The 27,929-nt window shown below is 44.6% G+C and overlaps 1 protein-coding gene across 1 annotated transcript in view; it reads left to right on the top strand.

The window, feature by feature from the left end:
- Positions 1–1,624: 1,624 nt before the first annotated feature.
- Positions 1,625–27,929, top strand: part of LOC120764902 (ubiquitin-conjugating enzyme E2 R2) — a 189,458-nt gene continuing 163,153 nt past the window's right edge. The window contains exon 1 of the mRNA XM_040089028.2: positions 1,625–1,835. Within this exon, the coding sequence (XP_039944962.1) occupies positions 1,659–1,835 (177 nt within the window). The 5' untranslated portion in view covers positions 1,625–1,658. The remainder of the gene's footprint in view (positions 1,836–27,929) is intronic.

Here is a 27,929-nt window from a genome sequence, read left to right as displayed (position 1 = left end):
ATCCACGATTTCCTCACTTCGTTAACCTATATAGCAAAATGGATGACAGCCACAGTAACCTTAGTTACAGGGCCCATGTTTAGAAAAGGGCCTGCAAATGGGAGAAATACGGCCACCACCACATGCCACCCAAACCAGGTTAAGTCAGACCACATGATATCCAGTACACAGCAATGTAGGCACTTAAGAACTGTTATTCTTTTTTCTCTTAATGCCCCACATTGGACACCAAATTCTGTCTTGGTTTTGAAAAGACAGGTGTCTGCTATGGAGAGGCAGGCCTCTCTAGGAAATGAGGAATTTGAATCCTTCCCTGCGTGTTATTATAATTTGGAAGATTAAAAATAAAACTTTTCAGTCAGAGCTATGGGGAAAAGGAATAACAGTCCTTTACTAGTAAATATAACAGGACAGACAAAAAACAACAGCAATTATAACAATAGTAGAACAGAACCAAGAACCCCGAGGGCAAACGGTGGAAGCTCCGGCGCTGATGGCTGGAAGCCGGGCGTAGTGGACTGTCCTCAGCAGGCAGGGGGTGTCCTCGGCAGGCAGAGGTGGCAGTGCCGGAGAAGCCACAGCGGCGGGACCCGGGCTCACCCAAAATCCAGCAGGACAGCAAAGAAACTCCGAATTCCTGGATACTCTAACGGTAGAATTCCCAGGACCAGACTCCTTCGTTAACTGTGGACTCCAGCAGCCAGCAGCCCCTGATCTCTGCTCCCCGGAAAACCAGATACTCCTGACCCCCACCCTCAGCTCTCTCTCCCTGAGCTTTTTTTCCCTCCCCCAAACTAAGTGATCAGCTTCTTTTTGTCCAGGTTAAGTACTCAGCATTTAGTCTCCTAGCAACTTGGGGGGGGGGGGAAATTCTACAGGAGACTTAACCCTCAACAATTAGGCATCTAAGAAGCCTGTACCTCTCAAGTACCTGAGCCAATGGGGAGAGAGGGAAATGTGGCCGAGAAATTAGGATAAGAAGGAGGCTGCGTCCCCTAAAAATTTCAGAGACCCCAAGGGAAATGCCCCATGGCCTCTCCCTTTATTCAAATAAAGTTACAGGACTTATCTGTCTCCTTTTTGGACATAAACCTCTGGGGTTTGTGGATTAATTTTCCTGACACACTGCTGCTTGGGGGTTGCTGCAGGATTTTTAGGGGATCCTGGGTCATGCAAGGTCGCTCCTCAAAACCCATCCTTTGTACAAAAGCTGCTCTATTTTTGACCGTGAATGCCTTATCAGTGCAGCAGCACAGACTGGCCGTGCCCCACCCGTGACCCCCACAGAACACCACCCCCTCCATCCCACTCATGGCTCTTCACCCAGCTTTTATTCCGCCTCATACTACATGTGGACCTTCCCCTTACGGGCTGATGCAACGCCAGAAACCACACACTCACGCACTCCGGAAATGGTGTGGCGGAGAGCGGTGCCCCTTTAAGTGCACCGGTAAGGGCGGGGCGGGGCTTGCCGTGCGGCAGGGCGTGGTGTGGTGCGACGCAGCGCGCCGCGCTGAGGTCAGATGCGAGTGGGCGCCGTCACAAAAGGAAGTAGTGGCGGCGACGGTTGTCAGCGTGGGGTGGGGGGTCTGTGGGGTAGCGCGACGGCGGCGGGGCAGCGGCGGCAGGAGCCTGGGCGGCGGGGGCCGCGCCGCGCCATGGCCCAGCAGCAGATGAGCAGCTCACAGAAGGCGCTGATGCTGGAGCTGAAGTCGCTGCAGGAGGAACCGGTGGAGGGCTTCCGCATCACCCTGGTCGACGAGTCCGACCTCTACAACTGGGAGGTGGCGATCTTCGGGCCCCCCAACACCCTCTACGAGGGCGGTTATTTCAAGGTACGGCTTTTCCCTGCTCCACCGGCGGACCGGGCCTCCCGCCGCCGCGGATATCCCGGCGAGTTGCCGCTGGGGCCTGCACCACTCCCCTCGCCGCCTGCCGGGCGTCTTTGTCGGGTTCGGAGGGGCCGCGGCGGGCCTTGCGGTCGCTGTCAGCTCCTCCACCCTCCACGGGAGGGGGCCGGGGCCTACGGAAGGAGGAAAGGCAGGGCGGCTCGGCGCCCGTAGATAATGCCCTGTGAGCTGCCCTTCCCCGCTCGCTGCCGGCGGCGGGGGACGATCTGCAGGGCAGGCAGGCTGGGAGCCTGCAGGGCCTCTTCTCTCAGGATGCCCTCTGGGAAGAGAAGGCCGTGTTATAGCTGTCTCTATTCTGTTATTTCTCGATTTTAGCCCCAAAGAAACGCAGGTACCTCATGGTAGAGAGCAAACTCTTCCCTTTCCACCCCCAGGTTTGTTCTCTTGGTTCTAGTCTGTGTATATTTATTTCAAAGGGGCTTCCCTTGATAGCTTTGTTTGTCATGTGGGAGCAGCCTGTGTAGGATAACTAGCTCAAGATAAAAGCTGTAAGTTGTTTTTTTTTTTTTTTTTTTTCAAGACTTCGTGGACTTCATGACTGTTTTTCATGATTTTTTCTCCTTCTCGTTTCCTTTTCTTCCTCTCCAAATTTCTAGAGGGCAGCCTTCAAAGGGTTACAGCAACACATAATTGGTGAAGGTAGATAAATTAAAAGCATTTATCTCTGAGTCTTCCTGTTAATCCAAAAATGCATTTTTTGTTCTCTTGTAAATACAGTAAGCAAGAAATCTGGCACTGCTGCCCCAGAAAAGGGGGAAACTTAAATTCTCAAAACAATTGAAGGAGAAATTGCATGTTTTTTCTTAAAGGAAGCAATTGAAATGCCACAGTGCCTGCAGAAGATCTGTTGCATCGGGCAGACCCCTTTGCACTTGATGTCTGCTTGGTCTCTAGCAAAATAATGTCCGCTTCAGCTCCCTTCTCCCAGGAGTTATTGTTTTAGTAGTGGCTCTTGTGTTTCTCATTTCATGCCCTTTGATTTCTGTCAAACCGAAATAAATTTTTTGATGAATTTTTTGCTTGGCTGACATGCATCTTGGCCTCTCTGGGTGTCTTGGATTCAACTGGGATGGAGTTAATTTCTTCTCGGTAGCTGTTACAGTGCTGTGTTTTGGATTCAGAATGAGAATGGTGTTAATAACACACCAGTGTGTTAGTTTTTTGCAAAGTTGCGTTTATCCTAAGTCAAGGACTTTTTTCCCTTGTCTCATGCTCTGCCAGTGAGGAGGTTAGCAAAAGAAACTGGGAGGGAGCACAGCTGGGACCGGTGACCCAAACTGACCAAAGGGATATTCCATACTTTAGAATGTTATGCCCAGTATATAAACTGTGGGGAATTACCCAGAAGAGTGGCCAATCTCGGTCCGGGGGCTGGGGGGGTGGTCTGGCATCAGTCAGCGGGTGGTGAGCAACTGTATTGTGCATCACTTGTTTTTTCCCTTGTTATTATCATTATTATTATCATTTACCACGATTACTGTATTTTACTTTATTTTCAATTATTAAACTGTTCTTATCCCAACCTACAAGTTTTACTTTGATTCTCCTCCCCATTCCACCATGGTGGGATTGAGGGGGGTTGAGCAAGCAGCTGCATGGTGCTTTATTTCCAGCTGGGCTTAAACCATGATGCTGGGTCAAGGTTTAAGAGCTTTGTTCCACAAATCCAGACTTAACTTGTAGCATGTGGAATAATAGACTTGTGTTCAGTTTGGCTTCATTATTTAGAAGGAAGGGAAGGCTTTGGCACAAGGCTTGCTTTTTGTAATGAGTTGGTAGACATGCTCATGTAGGTGTGGTAGGTATATTCTTAGACTTGCCTCTATTATTACTTATTCAGGAAGTTGCTCTAGTCTTGGGTTGGTAATTGGGCCATTTTTACATCTGAATGGTTTGACAGCCTCTTCCGGCACTTACATTACTCATCCATTTTTTTTCAAAGAACATCACAATGGTTCAAAATATTTTTGCTTGGAGACTGTGTTTGTAATTGTTCTTTGAAAGAAGTTAAAATAACCTATGAGATAATCTGGGGATGTGTATTAACAAGTGTAGACTTTAGGCAAGGTTACCAGTTGCCTTACCTCAGTTTTATGAATGTGATATCTCTTTTGGTATTTTACGTCCTTGAAATGTTGTACCTTTCTTGTAAATCCTTCTGACCAGTCCTGTGATGCTTATTTTGAGAGTGGGAGATGAAGGTCTCATGATGGCTTCACCCCTCCACAGCAGAGGAATTCTCTTCAAGCATCATGGCTGAAGTCTCTCATATGTTGTTTCTGTCTCACCTTCCCTCCACGAGGAGCTGCACATGGATTTTGTTTTGGTCATGTTTGACCTTTGGTTATGCATCTTAAATTCTGAAAGGTGATTTTTAGACCCCTGTTCTGTCACTAGGGAGAAGGAGTCCTGTGGTCCCAAGAAGTGATGTTGTTGACTTTGTATTGGGCCTTCAGGCAAACTTTTAGATGTGTTAGACTTGGCTTGCTGGATCATTTAGAAATAAAGTTGGGTATTAATCTTGTGGGGTGACTTCTATGATATAGCATATGCAAGGTGAGCAGTAGTTCAGATCAGCATCTGATTTGTTTTTCAGATTTCTTGACTTGATGAAATATTTAGCTTCATCTTGTTTGCTTTTTCATTTCCTAAGATTAGGTAAACAGGACTAGAAATACGTAATCTGTAACTTTTTAAACTTTGTGGCGATGAGAGTTTGGGAATTTTCTTCCACTTGAGGTGTGGTTTGAGGATAAGAACTGGAAGGGAAGTACAAAGGCTTCTAGTTAAGCTAAAGTATAAATATTTTGAGAAAAGCCTGTGCTTAATGTGACCTTAATAAAGTGTTAGTGCTAGTTGGTTGGGAATACAAATGCTTGATTTGTGCTCGTGAAACACTTGGACCTTTTCACAGGTTGTTTTTTCTTGAATGAATATGACCTTTATCTCTGGGTTGATGAACTAGCTGAATAAATTGAAATGAGGGAAGTGTTTTCTTTGTACCTTTTTGACAGGAGCTATGTTGTTAAAGGCTGGTTCAACATGTCAACAGATTCTGCTTTCAGTTGCCAATCCTGTAACCAGTATTTGATAAATTGAAGCAGAAAACCTGTCCCCCTGAATGTTTGCTTAAATGGTAGATTATCAGTATCTTAGTGCTGTCTACAATAAAGGTTTGGGACTTCTTAAAAATTCAAGTACAGCATCTAAGCATATTTTATAAACTAATATAGCATGCTCAGGTTTACTGCAGTACTTCATAGTTTAGGACCTCCTATCTAGATAGAAAGGGCAGCAGTCTTCAGAAGCAACCACTTTGTGGAGAGCAGCTTGTATCAGTGAGAGATAGGAGCAGTCCTGAACTGCAAGCCCCCCTCATGCAATCAGCTAAAAGTTTACATCTGCAGTGAAGGTTGTCACAAGCTCAGATGTTTCTGAATGGCTGTCCCTATCCCTGTCAATCTTTGCCTTATCTAGTGACTTTATGCAGCTATTCATTATGACCAGGAATAATATTTTGGGCAACCCTTTGCTCAGGTTCCAGATCACCACCCTCAGGGAAGGAGTTGAATTATTTCATACACTGGTTACCTCCCATTCTTGTGCTGGAAGCCAATATTTCAGGGAAGGTGCAAGTGGGATATTTTATATAAATAGAAACTTCATTATTAGATGTGTAGTGCTGCCCAGAAGCACAGTTTGACCAAGTTTGCTGTGTCAAGGAAACAAGAAGAATGAACTGCACTGTTAGAGTTTGGTAGTTCTTAGGACAATTTATTTCATAAGGTATTTTTGCTATATGAAGGAGCAAATCTTGAAACAAATGGGGAAGGGAGGAACCCAAGCATTATGCTTAGTTTTTGCAAGTAATTTGGGGGCTAAATACTTGTTAAAGCATTGCTTTCCCTGCTATTTGTAACTTGTTAACTGTGTGCTGCTTAGAGTTCTGTATTGTTGGATCTCAGTTTCTTCCAAGTGATTTGTTTTGATTTCAAAGCAACTTGAAATATGTGGGAATAATTTTTTTTCAGAGCAGTGAATTGATATAGAACTTAGAGATAACTCATGGCAAGTATAAGCACCATGTTTAAAAGTTTTGGTCTTATAGGATGCTTTTTAGAGAGCTTAAAATTAAGCAAATAGGAGTTATAACTGGTAGAACACAACTCCACAAAAATATTTCTTGGTGCCAAGGAACAAATGTGTGGTACTCTGAGCATAAAAGCTGCCTTCTGCAGGCCTCTGCATTGCAAGGGGCTACAAAGCTTCTCTCTCAGTGTAATTAAGCTTCTATTTTTGTTTTCTTTAGGTATTGTTGATGCTAGTAATCAACCCGCCTATCCATAGGATAGGATCACCTCTTGTTGACTATCTCCAAAGTGAAAGAGATATGAAGCTGTCTGTAGGCAGGAAGGCAACAAACATCTGATGTTGGTTCATGGATCATAAGCATACTTTGATCTCACTCTCAGGCCTGGGGAATACTTGATTGACCCTCACTCTGCTGTTGCATGTAGGTTTTTGGATGGTTGGGTCTGTGGAACCCACAGAACGCCCTAGACTGTAGACTCTTTTGGACATCTACCTGGCTTCAGGAAGCAACAGGCAAGGTAATGATGGTAGCTAGCTTCCAGCCCTTCCCCTAGGACTCCTGTGATCCAAGTAGGGATATTGCGTATGCTAAGAAGCACAGAGAATGATTTCCACTTCTAATACTGCATGAGAACAGAAAATTGTGTGCACTTAGGTCTTGTATGGCAAGAGGAGACCCTGCCTCTGCCATGAGGATAAAAATAGAGAGCTTTCCATTTGGAAAGATTGAGCACTGTCAGTTTGCATAATTCATTGTTTGGCTCTATTTCCACGAGTCTGCACAGAGTGATCCTTGGATAAGGTAAAATAAAACATGACTTTTTCTTGGATAGCAATGTGAAGAATAGTGCCTCTTGAGATTTCTTGTAAGAAACCTCTCTGTTCAAGAGATAATAACTAAAAACATGTGCATAACTTTAGATCTGGTTTATATTATAGAAATTAATGGAAGCTTTTGACTCTAGTGTTAGAAGGGTGTTCTTAATATTTTGTTTGCCTGGTAAATCCTTCAGATCCCTGCTATTGCAGTGAGGTTCTGCCAGTGTGAGTGTGGGACCACATCTATAACTTCTCAAAAGCTCAAACATGTTTTTACCTTGCTGTTTCTGAAGTCATGTTTACACTGCCTGTTATTTTACATAGTGATATATTCACAGTGCTTTCTTTTTAGTAACACTTTAGTTGTAATCCATGATGCTAATTTTACATCTAGAGGGTAGGAAATGCCAGAAAAAAATGCTTGCAGAACTTTATTCCTTTCTTTGACATCCAGCTTGGCGGTGTAGTTTATAGCCATCATCAGATAGTCATAGTAATGTGCAGTATAGGCTAAACAGCAGAGATAGTATCTTGAACTGAAGTGTAACTGAGTTAGTTGGAAATGTAGCAGTTACCGATGGACTGCAGTATGGCTGAACTAGAGGTCATGTGACTCATAATATGGCATGTCCTTTTATAATTTGGGCTGTGTGTCATCAGATGTGTGCATATACATGCATGTACACAAAATTAGCTTACTATTTCCAGCGTGCTACTTCATTTTTTAAAACTTTAGTGTTTTATCCAGCATTTTGAGTTAGAAGAATTGCAATTACTAAGCTGTTATGGTAGTGACTGAATAAGAACGTCTCATCGCACCAGATCAGTTTAATAGTAATTTGGCACTGTGTACCTTCCCCTGAAGCATTAGTAGCCAAGATGAGCCAAATTGATTGCCTATCTCCACATTTTCTGAAATATTTTAAATGCATAAATATATGCCCTAAGGGGCCTACAAATAGGTGAAAAATTATGAAGCTACTGAATTGGGATGCATGTATGACATTTTGGAATCTTGATTTGAAGAAATGTGACCTTCAGACTTTCTGGATGTTTGGGATTTTTTAATTGAGGCCATCACATGGAAAACAAGGGGAATGTAAAAGGGCTGTTTTAAGCGAGTGACACTTTCAGATACTGTAGTATTTGTTAATCCCAGAGGAGGCTGCCTGGAAAGCAGGCTGTTCTACTCCTTAAGATTTTAGTACTAAAACATGACATGATGAGTTTCCATTGGGCTGTTTTGTTTTCTTAAAATGATACAAGTAATTGAGAATATTGGGTAAAGGGCTTTTGCTTGGGAGAAGAAACATAAGTTGATAGCAGTAAGGACGTATTTGCAATAGCTATGTGACTCTTCCCCAAGTTAAGATATGTATCCTAGTTAAAGTATTTAAGACATATGTTTTCATATTCATTGTTGTGGAGTCCTGTTTTAAGGAGGCTGAAATCTGATCTTACTCTCCTTGTGTTATCTCCTCCCTTGACCCAAACCCTAAGACTCCACCCTATAAAACCCATGACCCTGCCCCTTCTTACATTCTTTGTTTTCACTCCTCTTTGTCCCTACCCCCTCTGCAGCCTGGGGTGGGGGGGAATAAATGGATTCTCGAGCTTAACAACAGACTTGTCTCGTCTGTTTCCCTGCCGGTGGTTGTAACCTCCCTGGACACGATAGTCACTTGTTGCCACATGACGCAACACATTGTAGCAAAATATTTGGAGGTGTTAAGATGCAAAACTCTTTGCCAGAGTATTGGAACAGTGTAAGGACCAATGTTTAGTCAATTGGGCCACTTGGGTCAATTTTTGTGTCATATACATTGTGCAAAAATGTTTGGTTTCAAATTAATCCTTAGGCATCTCTACAGCTAGAAACCTTTTGCTGTCAGACCTAGGCAAATGCTATGAATAATATTCTCTTTTGCAGCACCGTCTTTGGCCTTGTCAAAGCAAAAGTCATGCAATGGAGTAGCTTTAACTTAAAATGCATTCTGTGAATATGCATTTGGTCTTGCATAAAATCTGCTTGTATAGCCCTCTAATTCATGGGTATAAGCTACACTGGTGTTCAAATGTTTGCTGATCTTGGCTAGAATAACTATCTGTGAAAGCACTCACCTTTATTAAAAGAATGCTATAATGTGTTGATGAAAACTGAATTTCATCTCTGTGCTTCCAATTACTTCTCTTGCAGAATATTAACTCTGCCGATACTTGTGCCACCATAGCTGAATGCCTTTCAGCGATGTGTTAAGCTTGAGAGGTTAAGGCTTCTTTTGTACTTGTTCCAGTGTCTTGTAGCTATTATCTAAATCCCTTCTAATTTGTCATTAATGTGGTAACAAAATGCCCATACACAAATGTTTGATGAAGGCTTTGTTAGTTCTTAATGATATAGCTACTTCAATGTGATCTCTGCCTAATCTCTCATGTGGTTTGTTTGAGTTTTTTGTGACCATAAGTTATTCAAAATGCTAAGCAGAAAAGGCACTGAAGGCTCAACTTTTGATAAAAGCATAGATTTATACAGCAGAAGAAACATTACCATCATCTATTGAATTTTAACAGTAAGTGTTAAATGGCTGTCTCTTGAGGCAACTAGTCATGTTAACAAGTCCTCTATAGGGAATTATTTGTCACTTTTTTGAAAGACCAATTGTTGTCATTCAGGAATGGTACTCCCCAATCTGTTGTTCCCACTGAAACATTTTAGACCATGCGCTGCTTACTCCTTCCTTCTTTGATGGGATGGAGAGGAGAATTGGAGGCACGAAAAGATCACAGGTTGTGAAATGAACAATTGTAATGGTTTTAATTCAATTCCCAGGCGGAACACCAATTAATGTAGTGGTTTCATGCTCGCTAACTTTTGGTTGCCAAATTTAGTCTAGGGATCTTAGGGTTTATTCTCTTTTTGTGGGAGAAAGATTAGGAGAGAAGCAAAGCAGGCTCAAGCTTAAAAATAAACAAATAGTTTTATTAACACACACTAAAAGGGTGGAAAGAAAGAAAGTTGGGAAAAAACCGAAAACAAAGCAGAATGAAACTCCAAAACGGTCTTCCCTCCCCCTGCGAACTGTTAACCTTCTTACAAAACAACATAGAGATACAACCTGTGATTTTCAGTCAGTTTCACCATTGAAACATAAGCTTTCATCACTTTGGGAGAGGAGTCTCTCTAGAGTCCCATGGAGACATTTGCCACAAGACTACAACAGTCTAGTGGCTCCCAATGTCACAAATCTGCAACCGCCTGGAATTTTTGAAGATTGTGCTGTTTCACCCATTCTCAGCCTTTCCCCTGCCTACTTATGGGCCTCTCCGTGTATTTGGGATACTGTATGAGAATGCTTTTGCCAGTACAAAACAAGGATTCTCTTCTTCTATCTCTAAAATTGTCTCTGTCTCAAAAGAAATAAAGACCTCCTTTTACCCCAGGAGCAAGGGCTTTGAGATTTTCACTTAAATCTCAATCATATCAGTCCCCAATTTTGATTAGAATCAGCATTCCCCCAAACAACATTAAGATGTTACAAGAAACAGTTCATTTCTCCATAGTTTACCCCAGAGAAGTCCAGTTAAAAATGTCCACTTCCTCAATCCATTTGTCCAATAATATTATCAGTTCTTTCACTTCTGATCCACTGACTTCATGCGGTGTCTTTTCTACGTACTCTGTCTCTTTCTTCTCTCTCTCAGGGAAGGGTTAGGCCTTGGAAGCTTCATGTTGCCCAGAAAGGGTTAAATCTGCCCAGACCTGCAGTAGCCATGTGATTCTCTGTCCTGGGCTGCAGGGTTGTAGAGACAGAAAGCCGGGGGAGGCTGGTGGATGTTGTCCTTTCTACCCCTCAGTCTCATTTAGGGTGTCTCGGCTTGGAGTTATTATGAAGCTGCAGGCTTTCTTTCTCTGCTGCCAGCGGCTATTAAGCCATGCCATGGCTTGACCCCTTCTGCCACAGCCCCGGGCATGTGGCCAGCACTGCCAAGCTGCAGCCTCCCCTCTCCCCTGCCGGCAGCCGGGTGACAGGGGGCTCAGCCAACTTGGGCCGCTCCCCGTGTGGGCAGCGGTTTCCGGAGGCCTGGCCGGGCCTGGCCCGGCCGCCCAGAGGGAAGTGGGGCCTGAGCCAGGCCCTCCTCTGCTGCCCATGATATTACCTTGTGGCCGGCCTAGAAGGAATAGACTGACCTGCAGGAAATCAGGGTTTATATATAGGTACTTCCTGAAGTTGCATTTGACATCCTCAGTGGTCAAAACAGATGCCAATATACCAAACTAGTCTCCTGAAAGGTCCCTGTCCTTTCTAAAGCAATTCCAAGGTCCTGACAGGGAAAAACACTGCATATTCCTTCCTAACTACAAACCAAACTGTGCCAACCCATGACAACAGCTTACTAGAAACAGCAATAAAATAGGAAAATGAACAGTAACAACAGCAATACTGATAGAGAGAAAAACGCCACTGCCCTCCATCCTTCCCATACATGGCATGAGGTGGTATCTAATAACCTCAGTCTTGGCTATGCCCCTCCTGGCTGCTGTGAAAATTAATCTTGTCCTGGCTGGAACTAAGACATTATCTACCCCTTATTCTATACCATCTATGTCATGTCCAGATCCTACAACTTCCAAATATATATATATATATATTTATATATGTATATATACACACACATGCATGGGTATCATTCCCTTAGACAATGGCTGTCCTTCCAAGATGTCTGATGACTTCATTAAGTCCATGACTGGGATCTATCTGTCCTAGATGTCTTCTAGGGAAGGAGGGCTGGTGTGCTATCAGCTGGTTGCTGCATCAGGAGCTCATGACTCGTGTATCTGGAGCAGTCCATTCTCATTGTCTATGAGAGTTATGACATACAGTGGCAGTATCATTCAGCAACCAATATTATACAATTCAACATTACAGGCCATTCTCAGTCAAAAATCAAATTCCCTTGAGGTACACATCATGTTTCCCCATCCCTCTGCATTACCCACCAAGTGAACTCGAGTCCTTGTGCAAAAACAATTCCATGAATGGGTTTACCTTTCCTTGAGGCAGGACTAAGCCAAACTCTTCCTTAACACATTCCTCATAGGCACGTGGATGTTTTGATTGGGCAGGGCCAGCTCGATTGGTAGAGCCTCTAGTGGCCTTTGCTAAATGTAGATCCTAGTGTTTGAATGTCCCACCACCTATGCTTTCAATGTGGTCCATTGTACTGTTCCATCTTGCTATTTTACTCCTAAAAACTGACTTTCCTGGGCAGATCCCGTGACCTAACTTTGCTTTAAGGCAAAACCGGCCTTTAGAAGGGTATGGATTATCTTCTTCCCTTTCTCAAAAACATCCTCTGCTGTGTTGCCCCATATGATGATTTAATCAATGTATTTCAAGTGATCAGTACCTGTTGTACTTTGATCCTCTGAGAGTTCAGGCAAGGTATTCAGCTGCCTAATTTCCTTTTGTTTCTACAGCAGCTATCCCAAAAGACCAACAATGCCCCTTTTGAGCCCTTGAAATACCCTCTCCTGAGGTAATCTATGCCAAGGATACATGGGGTCTCTGGGCCAGTCACAATGGGGTGCTTTTGCTATTCATTCCCAGCCAGGCTCAGTTCAGCTTCCAGTACAGTCAGCTGATGGGATCCATCCCCCTGTCACCCCAGAAATAGAGATGGATTCTGCCCCACTATATCTTGATGGCATCAGGGTACATTGTGCACTGGTATAAACTAAAGCCTTATACTCCTGTGAGTCTGATGTGCCAGGCCATCAGATCCACACAGTCCAATAGATCCAATTGTCTCTTTCCTCCACCTGGCTGGAGGCAGGGCCCCTCTAGTTCTGGTCATGGTACTCATTGCTCACTTGTTGTAAAAATGATGAACCGCAGGTCCCTTCAAGAGGATTGGAAATAACATCAGCACCTTCCATTCTGTCTGAGGACCTGCCCACTGGAAACTGGAGCAGCATTTATCCTTGAAGAATTTCCCGTGGTGGTTGTTATTCTCAACTCACATACCCATGGCTCCTAGGGCAGAGGTGGGTTTTCCATCCCACTTCCTCACGTCCTCTCCATGGTCATGCAGGTAAAAGCACAGGTTACCTACCTCATGGTGTGTTCCCTCTCTCTCTTGAGCAAGGGCATGCTTGCTCTTAATAGCAGAGACTCTGGCCTGTACTGGCAGGGCACAGGACATTTCCTCTTTAAATTGCTGGAAGTCCTTGGACAGTCTTTCTGTGGCTGAGATGCAGGCCCACAGGGAGGAAGAGAGACTTTCCTCATGTTACCAGTTGAGAATGCAAATTATCCACTGTTTGTTCCCTTTCTTTCCATGACATCACCGCCAATGAGTTTGCATACGACGATGGCATGCTCCATAGGAACTTCTGCCACATGGGTTGTGTGCCCTAGACTCCACCTGGATCTATAGGGGACTGCTCATTACTTGAATCCTTATAGAGTACCTCCAGCGCAGCTAATTCTCTCAGGTACTGGATACCTTGCTCCATGGTGTTCCACTTGTCTCAGTGCACTGATAGATCATCTGTGAAAAGATACCTTTCCCTCATGCTTGACAGGAGTCATCTCCAGAGGCTGAGAGTTTCTGTCTTTATCCCAATCCCCTGGTCAATGCCCACGTCCCAGGACAGGGATCCCAGCTGCATGGCTTCACTACCATCTAGTTCCATATCTTGGGTCATGATATCCCAGCACTGGAACAGTTAGGTCACTGTGGGCTCACCCTACTGGCGGCTGAAATCTTTTCACATATCTCGCAGCTCACCCAGGGATAGGGATCAAATTACTATTTCTGGCCATGCCTTTTATTCTTGTTGTGAGGACCCTACTTCCTCTTCATCCCTCACTAAGTGATCTGATTTGGTCTTGGATTTTTTTCTTCTGTATGGGGTGACTGCTACCAGCACAGGTTGTTCCTCTGGTTCAGCTGCAGTTTGAGTGGCCACAATGCCAGTTGCTCTGCTTTCCTCCTCCTCCCCCTGAGGGTGCTGTCTAGTAATGAGCAGTGTCTGATAAATAGCAGCCAGGGCCCAGCAAAATGAAGTAATTTGTGCCTCTCTGGAGTCACCACAGCATTTTCCTTTCAAATATTCTTCCAGTCTAACAGGGTTCTCTGGTTGTTCAGAGATGACCTTCCAAACCATTGGAGGAGAGAAGTCCTCCAAATACTGGCCTGTTTTCTGCCACATTCCATGCCACTCATTACTATCCCACCCTTGTGGCAAATCTCTATTCTCCCTTGAAATTTCTTTCTTGTCTCTTTCATGGTGTGGACTGCATTGAGGAGACCTGGCAAACTTTTATTATTCTAAATTTGGCGTGGCTACCTTGAACTGTGGCTTGACAAGATTAAGAGTATAAGAGTAGGTATTTATTAAAGGCCTTCAAAAGGTACAACTTGGGCCGTCAAAGCCTCCGAGCAGTGCTACATCCAAGATGGACAACGGTCATGAGTTTTTCAGACAGATATAAGTTTAATCCATTTACATATCAGGGGTTAATCCTCCAGTTACAGCTTCAGGTATCGAAATCATTTACCCTGACTTTGCTTCCCACAAATTCACTTTTGTTTATAATTTTTGGGGCCTGAGGCTGTAGGGTGTCCTTGAATCTCAGAGGGATTGTTTTGTCTGACTGTCGTGGGTTAGTACAGTTTGGCTTTTTAGTTATAGAAGAATGTAGAATAATTCTCCAGGTCAGGACCTGGGAATTGCTTTAGAAAGGACAGGGACCTATTAGAGGGTTAGTTGGAATATTGGCATCTGTTCTGACTACTGAAAATTGTTGGCTACGACTTTGGGAAGTACTATATAAAACTCCTTGACTTCCTGTAAGTTGGTCTTTTTCCTTCTTTCCTTTGGCCTGAGAGAGACAGGTAACATCGAGTTGGGCCTGCTGCTCCCCCCTTTTTGGGGGGGAGCTGGCCTGAGGCCTGGCTGGATTCTATCGGCTCCCGGGGACGGGGGAAAGGAGAGGTTGCTGCTTTACAACAACTACTTTCTCTAAACTTCCCTGGAGTAGGGAGAGATCTCTGCCGGGCCCCGGATAAGAGCAATGGGCACTATTTAGGCTAAGGCCACCCCGATTTACACCAAGGGGTGGGCTGAGAAGGCATTTATGATCCTGCCTGGGGTTCTTTCTGTGATTCCGGATTGCCTGGGTGCTCTGATTTCTGATGTTTCTGTGTGAGTTCTTCCTCCCTCACCAGCGTGGCCTTGAACGTCTAATACCACGAGCTACAGAGGGAGAGACAAAGACTCTGGGAAGATTTAACTCTTTCCTGGCAACATGAAGCTTCCAGAGCTTGGCCCTTCTCTGAGAGAGTAAAAAAGACAGAGTGAACATAAAGAAAAAAACAGCATGAAGTTAGTAGAGCAAGAGTGAAAAGACTATTGGGACAGAGAGTTGAAGCATTGGTTGTTCCATTCTTATTTGAGCCATAGAAATGAACTCTATATTTAGATTATTCCTTTAAATCATAGGAAAGATATGCATTTAGGGAGATCATTGTTTAGATTTGTGTGTGGATTTGAGCAAAGGTGTTTGTGATGGACTAAGTAATATTAATCCTATAAGATGCTTGAACAGAGATAAAGATGAGAAGCCCTCTGTGCCAGTGAAGAAGTGAGAAGATATCTCTTTACCTTGAGATGAAGAATCTTTTGTTTTGGAGTTATTCATCTTTAAAAGGTGGCACTCCAGTATGCAAAAGTCTAAGACCCATGACCCATAAGCAGCTTGGGAACCTGCTAATGGGAAAGGTCATAAAAGCAGGTTTCTCCAGGCAGTTGTATTTGTGACAGTTAAAAATCCAACAAGAGAACTGTTCTAAATTGTCAGTGAGATCCATGACTCTAAGAGAGACTCTTCCCCTAAAGAATTGATGAAAGACTATTGTCAGATGGTGAAACTGACTGAAAGTCACAAGTTTTGTCTCTTTATGTTGTTTTGTAAAAAAGTGAACAGTTTGTAAGGGAAGAGTGTTTTTGGAGTTTCATTCTGTTTTCGTTTTTTTTCCAACTTTCTTTTTTCCATTCTTTTAGTGTGCGTTAATAAAACTATTTGTTCATTTTTAAGGTTGAGCCTGCTTTGTTTTTCTCCTAGTCTCTCTCCCACAGAAAAAGAGTGAGTACTAAGACCTGAATTTAGTGAACGTGAAACCACTACATTTATCAGTGTTTCCACCCGGTTTCGAAATTAAAACTATTACCCTGACCAAAATGTGAAGTCAATTAACTAACACTTTATATGGAGTTTGGATTTATGCACTAATGCAGTGTAGGATTTGAAAAATATAAAGGCTAAAATCTTAAGGCATCACTGGTACTGAGTAGACACAGCAACAAGAACATACTTTCCTTAGCATCCAAAAGAAATTCAAATATCTCAAATCTGTTGTAACAACCCTGAAGGAGAAAAGGGGTAAAAGCTGGGGGAAATCACCCTCCCCTGTATTCCTACAGATTAGGTACAGTTATTAATGAATTCCTATAGGTAGCACCCAAAGCTGGGGCAGGTAAGTGTCCTGGTTTGGAGACAAATTTGGGGGATAACCCCTGTATAGGATCCCTCTGGGAAGCAAGCCCAAGTGGCCCCTCCCTCCAACCAGTCCGGGAAAGAACTTCCTCAGAGAAAAGTGGAAAAAACTATTTTACTTAACAAACAAAGTGCCTACAAGTATAAAGAATGAATAATATGAAACAATAAAACCTCTCCTTCTGGAGTGAGATGGCAAATTGAGAAAGTTCTTGCCATGGATGTAGCTCGGCTCTCTCTCAGTCTTTTATCAGTCCCAGTCCCTCTGGCTCTGCTGGAAAATGCGGAGGTCCAGGCCCCGGTGGGCCGCAGGTGCAAGCCCCCCCGGTGCTCCCCTCGTTTTTTTTCAGTCCAGAGCAGGTTTAAACAGTTCCAAGAAAAAGGAAAAAAAAAAAAAAAAACAGTCCAGGGAACTTCTCTGCCCTAGCTAGCTGAAACTAACTAAAAGCAAAAAGATCTCTGTCCTGCAGTCTCTCCCAGCCTCAGCTGAACACCCAGTCCAGAGAAGAATGTGGAGGAGTCAGGCAGTTTTCTCAAAGCAAACTCCACACTTCTTCTTGCTCTTAGAACCAGTCTTAAAGGCACAGGACTCAATATACAGCACAAACAGAACAGACGATTGGGGATACAAGCATCATAAAGTTACCCTAGGACAGTAAGCCACTCCAAATATATATCGCAAAACGATCCTCATTGCCCTTGATGTTATGTCCTAAACTGATATCCCACAGTACAGCAACAAAGCAATCCTGATCCCTCTCTCCCTGCTCTGAAGAGCATCATGAGGAGCACATAGTGCATATATGGGAGCATATACATGGTTAGGTACCACAACCGTGTAAACAGAGGAAACAACATTAAAACTAGTGGCTCTGTACCTATTACAAATGCTTAGATCAAATTTGTTTCCAACCTGCTCTCTGCAGATTTGTTATCTCAACCCTTTGTGCCCCACACTGAGTCCCAAATAAGTCTGTCAAGGTTTAGGAATGTTATTCCCCAATTTAGTGTTCCCACTTGGTTTGAAAGACAGTTGTCTGCTAAGGCAGGAGCCTTCCTTGGAATGGAAAATATGACCCCCTTCCCTCCAAATTGTTATAGTTTTTGAAATCAAAGGGCTTTCAGGCAAAAATTTGGAAAAGGAATAACAGTTCTTTACTAGTATGTATAACAAGGCAAACAAACAACAACAGTGGCAGCGACAACAAACAAAACTGGAAACCTAGTTGTAGCAGTGTGTTTTGAAGATGTTGGAGCTGCTACCTATATCCCCATAAGCATCTCCTCTGGAAAAGCTGCTGGGAAGGATTCAGGCAAAGCAGACAAGCTCACACGTCCACACATGCCACGGCTAAGCTCAGCAAAGAGAGGCAAGAAGGGCCTTTGTGTGATTCAGTTCCAGCAAAGGTTTATTCCAGGTGCCAAAGGGGAGATCAGGGACAAAGACCAGGCCATGTGCTGTGCGGAGGCTTAAGTATGGTGTCAGCAGCCAATGAGGTCATGGGGGTGGTACAAAAGCAAGGCAAAGGTCAGTGACCTATAGGGAAAATGGGGCCGGCCACCCAGGATGCCACCACCAATAGGGAAGCAGGGAAAGGAGAAACCATGAGAACCAGGGGCATTGGGAGAGGAGAGACTGGGGCAGACAGCAGTGTGCAAAGCACCATGGGGGAGATCCTTTCCTTCAGCCTAGGCAGGGAAGACTCTATGGTCCATTCTTCCAAGGCAGAACCCTGGGAATTCCTCCAAGAGGATCAAGGCATTCCACACCCAGTAGCAGCCTTCTTGACTGCAGGCACTTTCCCCTTAGGTATAGTTATTGTTGCAGCCGGCAGGGGTGCTGTTGTCTCCCAGTTGGGCAGGGCAGGTTCCGATGATTCCCCCATGGCTGCAGGGGGGCACTGTGGTGTGGATTTCAGTCATCTCCCTCCACACAGTAATGGCGGATGTAGCCGGCAGAAATGGACGGAGAAAAGGCTTCCTTTGTGAACTCACAGGGGGACCTGATCCTGGTGCCCCCTCTGGATAGCAAAAAGAGCTGTAGCAGGAACATCGGAGCAGCAAGCTTGGAAGGCAGGGTTGAGCAAAGTCCCGGAGTGGTAGGTGAGATGTATCAGAAACTCAGCAGCTGTAGCTGAAACTGTGAGGTGTCCCAGCAGGGCAGGGGGTATGAGTTACAGTGTAGCAAAGAAACTTTGGAGAAGTGGCAAAAAATGGCAGGGGTGGGGCAGGAGCAACCCAGCTCCTGAGCAGGGCAAGGAAAAGGCTCCCTGGGAGGGGAAAGGGGTCAGGAACCTAGGGTTTTCCTCTGAGGTACCTAAGCAGATGATGAAAGTCCATTTTTAGTGAGGTAGGGTGTTAATAAGGTTCCAGTGCAATGGCCGCTCTTATGAGCAGAGCTCCACTCACAGTAGAAGGCAGCAGAAGACAGAACCCCGCAGTGGTGGTGAATTCTTTGCACAGCAACTGCAGCCTCCTTCCCCTCTGAATGCTGAGAGCACAAGAGCTAGCAGTTGCCCCAGCCCCTTCTTCTTCCAGCCCAATTCTCATGGTATCTCTGCCCTTCCCAGAGAAACCCCCAGGCAAAGAGGGAGTAGCCAGATGGACCTCTCCCCCAAGCTGTGGCTTCTTCTTTTGTCTCAAGCATCCAGTTGTTATGGTCTCCTAGCAACACATATGGGGAAAAATTCTTTAAGAGAAAGAACCAAAAGGAAGAATCTTAAACCCCAACACCACTGAAATCCCCCAGACCATGCATGGCTCACTTACTTCCCCCCTCCCCTGAGGCAGGATAGGGAGGAGAACTGGAGACATGCAAAGGTAAAGATCACAGGTTGAGATACAAGCAATTTATTCGAAACAGCAATGAAATAAGAAAGCAAACCATAACAACAATACTATTAACAGTGTGTACAAGACAGACAGATAATTCACACGCAATTGCTTACCACTTGGAACTCAGTGCAACTTGACCATACACACCAGCAAAACAGGAAAGAACATCACCCCACTTTATGTTGTCGTGTCTGTCCCCCCGTCGTCCCCTCCCCCCCCCCCCCACCATGCATAGCCATATCTAATAACCCCAAGGTTTGGGGTTGTGGCCCTCCTGGCTGCTGCAAAAATTAACCCTGTCCTGGACAGAACCAGGACACCAGTGAACTTCTAAATGAAACCAGCCATTTTATGTTACTGTGTGATCTCCATTGGAGCATATGAAAATTAGAGTTCTGAGACCAACATATGAAATGATTTCCATTTCTCAGTGTGTACCAGAAACCTGAAAGCTTATGTGCTTTAAACCTTGGCTAAGATGCTTTCTTCTTTCTGTGAGATTTGATTTGTGTGGAAGAAGCTTGGCTGCCTTTGACCTGAAATGCAGCAATTGTGGCACTACTGGGGGAAGCTGGGTAAGTGGTCTAGGCTTTATTGAGGCTATGAACATTTGGGCTTTTACACTTTGGAACTGGCTGGATTATTCTCAAAAATTTGTTAATACTGAAGTTTGTTTTGACCCCCAGAGGATTAGGAGCAAAACACCAGCCATATGCCTGGTGTAAAGGATATGCTTATGCTTGGACCCTTCAACCAAGGACCATATTTTGCCTGCAAGAGGCAATTAAGTAACATGCTGCCAATCAACAAAAGCTCTGAAAAGCCATACTGCTTAATGATCATGTCCATGAGATCACATCTAGGCTGGTTGCTGTAGGTATGTGCTGCCTACTGTCGTAGTAGAGACAGATGCAGCACTCCAAGGTTGAAGCAGAAATAGCAATCTTTATTGTTCACAGCTCACATTTATATGGTTTTCAAAAATTGCGCATTTGATCCCAATTGGCTAGTAACTTATTACCACCCACTTCACTGGCCAATAGCTGCCTACGTACGTGCTCGCTAAAGATTGGCGAGCATGCATTCCTTGCATTTAAGTCCTTCTGCTTTTCAGTGCTTTCTTCCTTAAAGATTTTTACTTCCTTTCCTCATGAGTACAGGCTGATCAAGTCAAGGTCAGGGTTACTTGTGTCTGTGAGGCCTTCAGGCCAGCTGTTAGCTGTCACAGTTCCCTGTGGCTTGTCTCTTCCACAGAGCTCTCCGGCTCCTTTTCGCCCAGGCTAACGAGACAAGCTGCAGTTAGAAGGAGTTTCCTCAGGGTCCTAAAACCCGGGAGGCAGCTGAGAACCTTTCCCTTAGCACGAGAGAGCGAGACTCCGGCGACGGCAAAGGAAGGAGGTCTGCACTTGATCCGGAGGTGAAACCAGGGCTTTATTCAGTCTTTCTTCTGTGGTGCTGCCCCAGACCTAGCCTGGGTCACAAGCCCCGTCCCACTGTCCAAACCAGGAGAGAGCCCAGCCGCATGGTCTGTGGCTTATATCCAGGGAAGGGGCTCTGGGAGGGGACAAGCCAATACCCAATCAGGGATAAGGTGGGAGTGGAACAGAGTTGGATTACATTCAAGGAAGGGGACTGGGAAGAGTGTGGGAGATGGGCTGGGGGAAGGGCAGGGACAAACTTCGGGATATTACATTTTCCAGAGAACAGGGGAGTGCAGAACAAACCATTATAAAACCCAATGTAAAAATGAAATACAATATGAAACCAAATAACACACAGCAACAGTTTCCTCTTGTTTTTCAACTACAAAGGCGGTCTTTGTCATCCTCTGCAGGGCCCTTTGCAGATAGAATAATATGGCACAATGAGTGAAATAATTATGATAATACAATAAATGATAAGCCCAGTTTGAATGAGGCTCTTCACCCAGCTTGATAAACCTAACCCTTCCAGCCAGTGGTTTATCCCAGAAAATTTTCCATACAATACATGCCATCAAACTCTTCACAACAATGTCCATGAGCTAACAAAAGAAAATCAATAGCAGTGTGATTTTTCAAGGTAGCATGCCGCACACTATCTACTTCTATATCCAAAGCACTCAGAATTAAGGAAGTTTCATTTACTCTTTTTGCTACAAAGCAAGCCAATTTATTTAATTCATAAATGATCAGGGGTAACATTTTGCTTTCCTGTTCCAATTCAGTCTCACATATCATGTCTCGGTGTATAAGTAAAAAATACACATCATTCTGCTGATAATGTCCTTAAAATGTCTGACTCTTGGGGTTTAAGTGCAGGAACAGGTAAATTGTCATCCCAAAGATCCCATAGTTCTATACAGCAGGTTGTGGTATTACAATACCCTGTGAGAGACGTCTCAGTTTAACAACATCTTGTGTTATTTGTGTACTTAGTGTGCCATTCAAAGGTACCCCCACTAAGCATGTGTGAAAAGGTTGTTCTGGTTTTGCCATACATGCACAAAATCATGTCTGATTTGATGCATAGAGCAACAATGCCTAAACATTGTTATTGTCCCACGGTGTCAGCTGAGGGGCCGTCAGGGAGGCATTGCTGGTTGTGATCCAGAGCAGAGCGTGGATCAGGGCGTGCGCTCTGGGCAGGTACCCATCGAATGCCGGCATCTGTAGAAATACAAGTATACCCACGTTCCCAAGTGACAGGGTCCCAAGGACGTTCCCACTTGTTGGTAATGAGGTCCCATACTAATACCTTGGCCTTGGGCAACTGGATGTCACTAGAGAACTGCGAGGACAAAAAATGATTTTAAATAACAGGGTTTTGGGAATTAGGCAGTATCGTGAGATGATTCAGCATATACAGAGCTTCGGCTGCCCTACTCTGTGGGCTTTCACCACACATTCCCCCTTTTTGTTCTTCAAGTATGCGCTTCAAAGGGCCATTAACACGTTCAACAATGGCTTGACCCATAGGGGAATGAGGAATTACCAGTGAAGTGTGACACACCCCAGAGTTGCAGAAGCTGTCAAGTGGTCTGCAAGACATATGCAGGGTCATTATCAGTTTTTACAGTATGGGGGATGCCTAAAACAGTAAAGGCTATTTGCCAATATGCAATAACATCACGACTTCTTTTCACCAGCGTGAACTGAGGCCCACATGGCGGATGGGTAGGTGTCCACAGAAACATGTACATATTTCATGTAGCAGTGCGTAGCTACTGAGTTCATCATGTCCAGGGAGGTTGCAGCTGCTGACACTGGTAGGGGAAAGAACGAGACGGGTCTTCCTTTATTTAAGCTTGAGAATCCATTTATTTATCCCCGGGGCTGGGGAGGGGGGTGAAGACGAAAGACCAGGCAAAGGCAGGGTTGTGGTATTTTTATAGGGCAGAGCAGGGGTGGAGTTTAGGGCTTGGGTTAAGGGAGGAGTGAACACAAAAGGAGGGTAATATCAAGTTCCCGCCTCCTTAGAATGGGAGCACTCCACAATTTCAGGCATCCAAATTCAGAGAGGTGAGTAACATCTGTCTGCCAAACTTGTAAGGCTCGCAGACCACGGGGGTTAACACCCATCTGCAGTGGCACAGCGTGGCTTTGGTAATCAGCACAGGTATTAACAATATTGCGTGCCTCAGTGTTTGTTAACATAAATTGTTGTAGGGCTCAAACACCTTGGTGAAAAAAGGCATGTGATCTCGCTTGAATCAGCATGTCTGGCTGGGGTGCTGTCCAGGCAGGGCTGGCTAACCAATCAGCTCGGGCATTACCTTCTGCTATATAGCCTGGCAAGTTTGTATGACTTTGAATATGCAAAACATAATAGGGACAAGTTCTGGCTTAGATTGTGTGCCACAAAGTTTTTACCAATTCAAACAGTGCAGCATTATCAATTTCTTTTAACAATGCTTGGTCAAATAATTGTGTGATGTCTGCAACATTGGCAGAATCAGTTACAATATTTAAGGGAACATGAGGGAAACATTGAAAAGCCATGGCTACAGCACGTAATTCAACTAGCTGAGGTGATCCACTATTGTGACCCTCTAGTGTTTGCCATCCATGGTCATCTTTCCAGGTCACAATGGCTTTTCCTATTTTCCCAGACCCATCATAAAAACAGTGAGACCTTTCAAGGGTGTGCGATTGTTTAGCAGTTTCAAAGACAACACAGTGGTCCTGCTTAGGTGCAACAGTTTGTGATTAGGTAGGTGATAGGCAATTCGTCCCGTAAAGTTTTATAAGTCGCTTTGTAGTGCTGTGCTATTTGCAAAGCACCATTCAAAGTATTCTTTTTGTACAGGTATAATAATTTTTGAGGGATCTTTAGTATTCAGCTGCAAACACCTTTGACGGCATTTAATAATTAATTGTGCAATTAACTCAAAAATAGTAGGTACTTTTTTTTAGGTTGATGGGACAAAAAGATCTATTTTAAAATGTGTAGTGGGTCAGACCACTGTGTGTCCCATTGACCAATGATACTTGTAGGGTGTAAACCAACAATAACAATAAACATGGTAATACAAACTTCAGGACATATCCAATAAACCTGTTGGTTTGTTATGGCCTGCTACACTGTTTCAAGTATGGTTTTTGCTTCTGGAGTCAATTTCCTTGGAGAAGTTAACTCAGGGTCACCTTTGAGAATATTAAACAAGGGTGATAATTGTGGGGTGGTTAACCCTAAATAGGGTCGTACACCATTTATGATACCCAAAATTTTTCATGTATTGAGGTTCTTCGCTCTCGGAGTCAAATCTTGGCAGGCTCCAGACCCCGGTGCGTTACCCCGATAATGGACTCAAGGTAAAAGACAGAGGCACTCATTTTCTTCCTCGGGACCACGGTCCCACAGGTTTATTGTAAAACTCACAGCCCAGGAGGAAAAGAAAGAGTAGGAGATTTTTTTCACGGGGATTTTTAAACCCAAGGGGGAAAGAGGCAGGGAGAGGAACCACAAACAATGGGAAACAACTTGGCGGGGAGGGGGGCATAGGGAGGGACTGACCAGAGGATACCAACACCAGAACTTAGAGGGGGTATAGAACATACCATGTGCAAAATATAACAAAACTATTTTTGTGTACAAATATGATAAACCACCCAGTGCAATCTAATAACAAAAATGAACTAACTATTTAGTGCACTACAATATCTCACCCTTTTTTTGTTAGAATAAAGTTAAAAGAAAGGCATTGGGCCTATTTTGATTCAGAATATTAATTTGTCCACCACTTGTGATTTGCGGGCAAGTTAGGCTGCTCTTGGTCCGCATATTCTCCATGGTTAATTTCTGAGGTAGTAGGGATAAAACTGTTAAGGGCTTTTAAAATTAAACTACATAGAACTTCGAATGCTAACACAATTATAAACAACACAACAAAAAACAACAGAATTGTTTTAACTATTGAAGTCCACTACCCCAAGAATCCCCAGCCTTTGAACAATTCGTTGAATCAGTCTTTGGATTCTTGCTATCCTTGTCCAACTAAGCTTCTTAGTTCTTTGAGGGCAGTGTGGACATTGGGTGCTTTTGATGTTAAATTCATTCAACAGAGTCCTTCAAATTCTTGGCACTCATGTCCATGCAGTAGCAGGAGGAAGTCTATGGCTGCACAATTTTGGAGTGTGGCCTGCCTGGTAATTTCCTCATCCCCTAGGAGGGAGCTGATGGCAGTGGATGTCAAGTTTGCCTGTTTGACTACCCAACACTCTAGGTGGCCCAATTCACCTAGGGCTTTGGCTGCTGTAACCCATGGAAGGAAGAGAGACCCAGCAATTCTTTTTGACTTGGCCCAATGAAAAATTTCTGAATTACAATTTGGGTCCAAATTGTTAATGTTTCGCTTATGAATTTTGTTGGCCGAATTGTTTTTTCAAGTCCATTCACCAGTCAAGGTTTGGTTGGGTGCCAACAGGGACAACTGCCTGATGGTACATGGCCCTCCTAAAAGCCGGGATGGGATTCCTGCCCATGTTTGATCTCCGCAAATTAGGAACAGTCCCCTAGAGAGGCTTTTGGGATGTGAATGGTATGGATTGTCTGCTGTAACATGGCTTAAAATATTATACCACCTTTTGGCAGTGAACTCGTCTCAATATTGTAGTATGTTGTGAAAGGCTTTAGTGTTAGACAATGGGGTAAAGATAAAGTGAATGCAGTATGGTGCTGGAGAGGAACCTAACAGCTCTAATTCTTGGGGTTTGTGAGCTGCTCTGGGCAGCTTTGGTAGCCACTCTTCTATGGGATTCTTAATCATTACAGCCCGCTGATGACGGACTTTGTTTGGATGTGTGTTGTGTGATTTGGGACCTGGGTTATGTATACTTGTGTCAAAACTGGCTGGATACTCTCCAGCTTGCAGGGTGTCCTAGGGTAACTTTATGATGCTTGTATCCCCAATCATCTGTTCTGTTTGTGCTGTACATTGAGTCCTGTGCCTTTAAGACTGGTTCTAAGAGCAAGGAGAAGCGCAGAGTTTGTTTTGAGAAAACTGCCCGACTCCTCCACATTCTGCTGCGGACAGCGTGTTCGGCGGAGGCTTGGAGAGACTGCAGGACAGAGATCTTTTTTTTGCTTTTAGTTAGTTTCAGCTAGCTAGGGCAGAGAAGTTCCCTGGACTGTTTTTTTTTCCTTTTTCTTGGAACTGTTTAAACCTGCTCTGGACTGAAAACCCAGGGGAGCACTGGGGGCTGCACCTGCGGCCCACCGGGGCCTGGACCTCGGCATTTTCCAGCAGCGCCTGGAGGGACTGGGACTGAGGAGACGCTGAGAGAGAGCCGAGCTACACCCACGGCAAGGACTTTCTCAATTTGCCATCTCACTTCAGAAGGAGAAGTTTTATTGTTTCATACTATTCATTCTTTATACTTGTATGCACTTCATTTGTTTAGTAAAATAGTTTTTTCCACTTTTCTCCAAAGAGGGTTTTGGTTTTTTTTCCGGACTGGTTGGAGGGAGGGGCCACGTGAGTTTGCTTCCTTGGAGGGATCCTATACAGGGGTTTTCTCCCAAATTTGTCCCAAACCAGGACACAGGGGAATCCCTACCAGGCAGGTAGACATAGGGTCTCTTGCTGCTGCAGTGGACAGTCATATATTTTCTTGTTGGAGTGTCTGTGCCAGAGTTACCAGATGTTTTGGCGTGGTTGAGGGACAATCCACGCAGCAGTCACACTGCTCAGCGCGAACAGGATGATAACTTGGACAGGGCTCATTGCGAGGTTGAGTGGGAGGTAGGGTTTTTTTCTTTAAAAGGAAAAACAAATATGTTTAAAGTCAGAGATCTGCTGGAATTAACTAGATCTTAGGAAGGGTTTGTTTCCTTTTTCCGGCGGCATCTTCTTTTTGAAGCAACAGCTGTTTGCTTCTCATCGTCTTCTGCTGGTGCTGGATTTTTGGGGACAAAAGGTTTTACCCACTTTTGGGGTATCCAATGTGGGCCTGAGGGGGTGGATACGCATGCATAGCCACTCCCCCAAGGTCACGAGTTCATAGGGACCCTTGATTTCCCAGGTTTCTGGGTCCCTAATTAGAACTGGTTGATGCTGTGACAACTTAAACTGATTACTGCTGTTAAAGTGACATACCACCGGAGGACTCATATTTTCAAATGAACAATTCATAAAATTGATTGTGAACAAGGCTTTGCAGAGTTTTTGTTGTGGTGACATCCACACTGTGGAACTGCTCTGCCTAGCCAGGAATTGTTTGAGCGTTTGGTGGGCACGCTCAACCACAGATTGACCTGTGGGGGAGTGGGGGATGCCTGTTGTATGCTCCACTCCCCACTGCTGGACAAATTCTAGGAATTCCTTGCTTTTGTACACTGGGCCATTGTCAGCTTTGATTTTCCTAGGGGTCCCCAGTATTGAAAAGGCTTGCACAAGATGCCATTTGGCCTGTGCAGCCACTTCCCCTGTGTGAGCAGAGGTATAAACCGCGTTTGAGTAAGTGTCAATGCTTACATGCACATATTTAAGGTGACCGAAACTGAGAATGTGTGTGATGTCTGTTTGCCACCCTTTGCAGCTCTCGAGCCCTCGGGGATTAACCCCCATACCTAGTGATGGCATGGCTTGGACCTGGCAATTAGGGCAGGTGGCCACAATGGCTCGAGCCTGACTGCGTGTTAGCTGGAATTGAAGCATCAGGCCTGGCGCCTTTTGATGGTATTGCTGGTGACTTAGCTTTGCCTGTTGGAAAACATCTGGAAGGCGTGCCATTTCTGCTGGGGCTGCAAGGGAATCTGCCTTGCGATTACCCTCTGCGATCTCGCCTGGCAAATCGGTATGCGACCTTACGTGCATCACATAAAATGGGTGCTCTCAATGCGAAACTAAATAAATTAGTTTTGAGAGCAGGTTGAAGAGACGCTCGTTCTCGATGTCTTTGAGAACTGCCTGCTCTGCCCTGGACGCTACCCCCACCACGTAGGCTGAATCGGTGACCAAATTAATTTGCTCTGAGAATTTCTCAAAGGTTCTCATGACTGAGGCCAGTTCAGCGACCCTCCACGAATTCCACATCAGCTTCCCAATGCTGAGTTTTGGGATTTCTCCAAGTCATCACCAACTTGTGGGACACCCCGGACGCGTCAGTGAACACTGTGAGAGCTTTGAGCGGCCTACGACTCCTTTTCTCATGAGGAATGAGGTGGAACTCCTCGTTGAATAATTTGCGTGATGGGGTGTGGACTGATATTTGTCCACTGTAGCTGTCCA

Source organism: Hirundo rustica, chromosome W (genome assembly GCF_015227805.2).
Source record: "Hirundo rustica isolate bHirRus1 chromosome W, bHirRus1.pri.v3, whole genome shotgun sequence".
In the NCBI taxonomy this organism is placed as follows: Eukaryota; Metazoa; Chordata; class Aves; order Passeriformes; family Hirundinidae; genus Hirundo; species Hirundo rustica.
The sequence above is the reverse complement of the archived record's forward strand: the minus strand, read 5'-3'. Positions and strand labels throughout refer to the sequence as shown.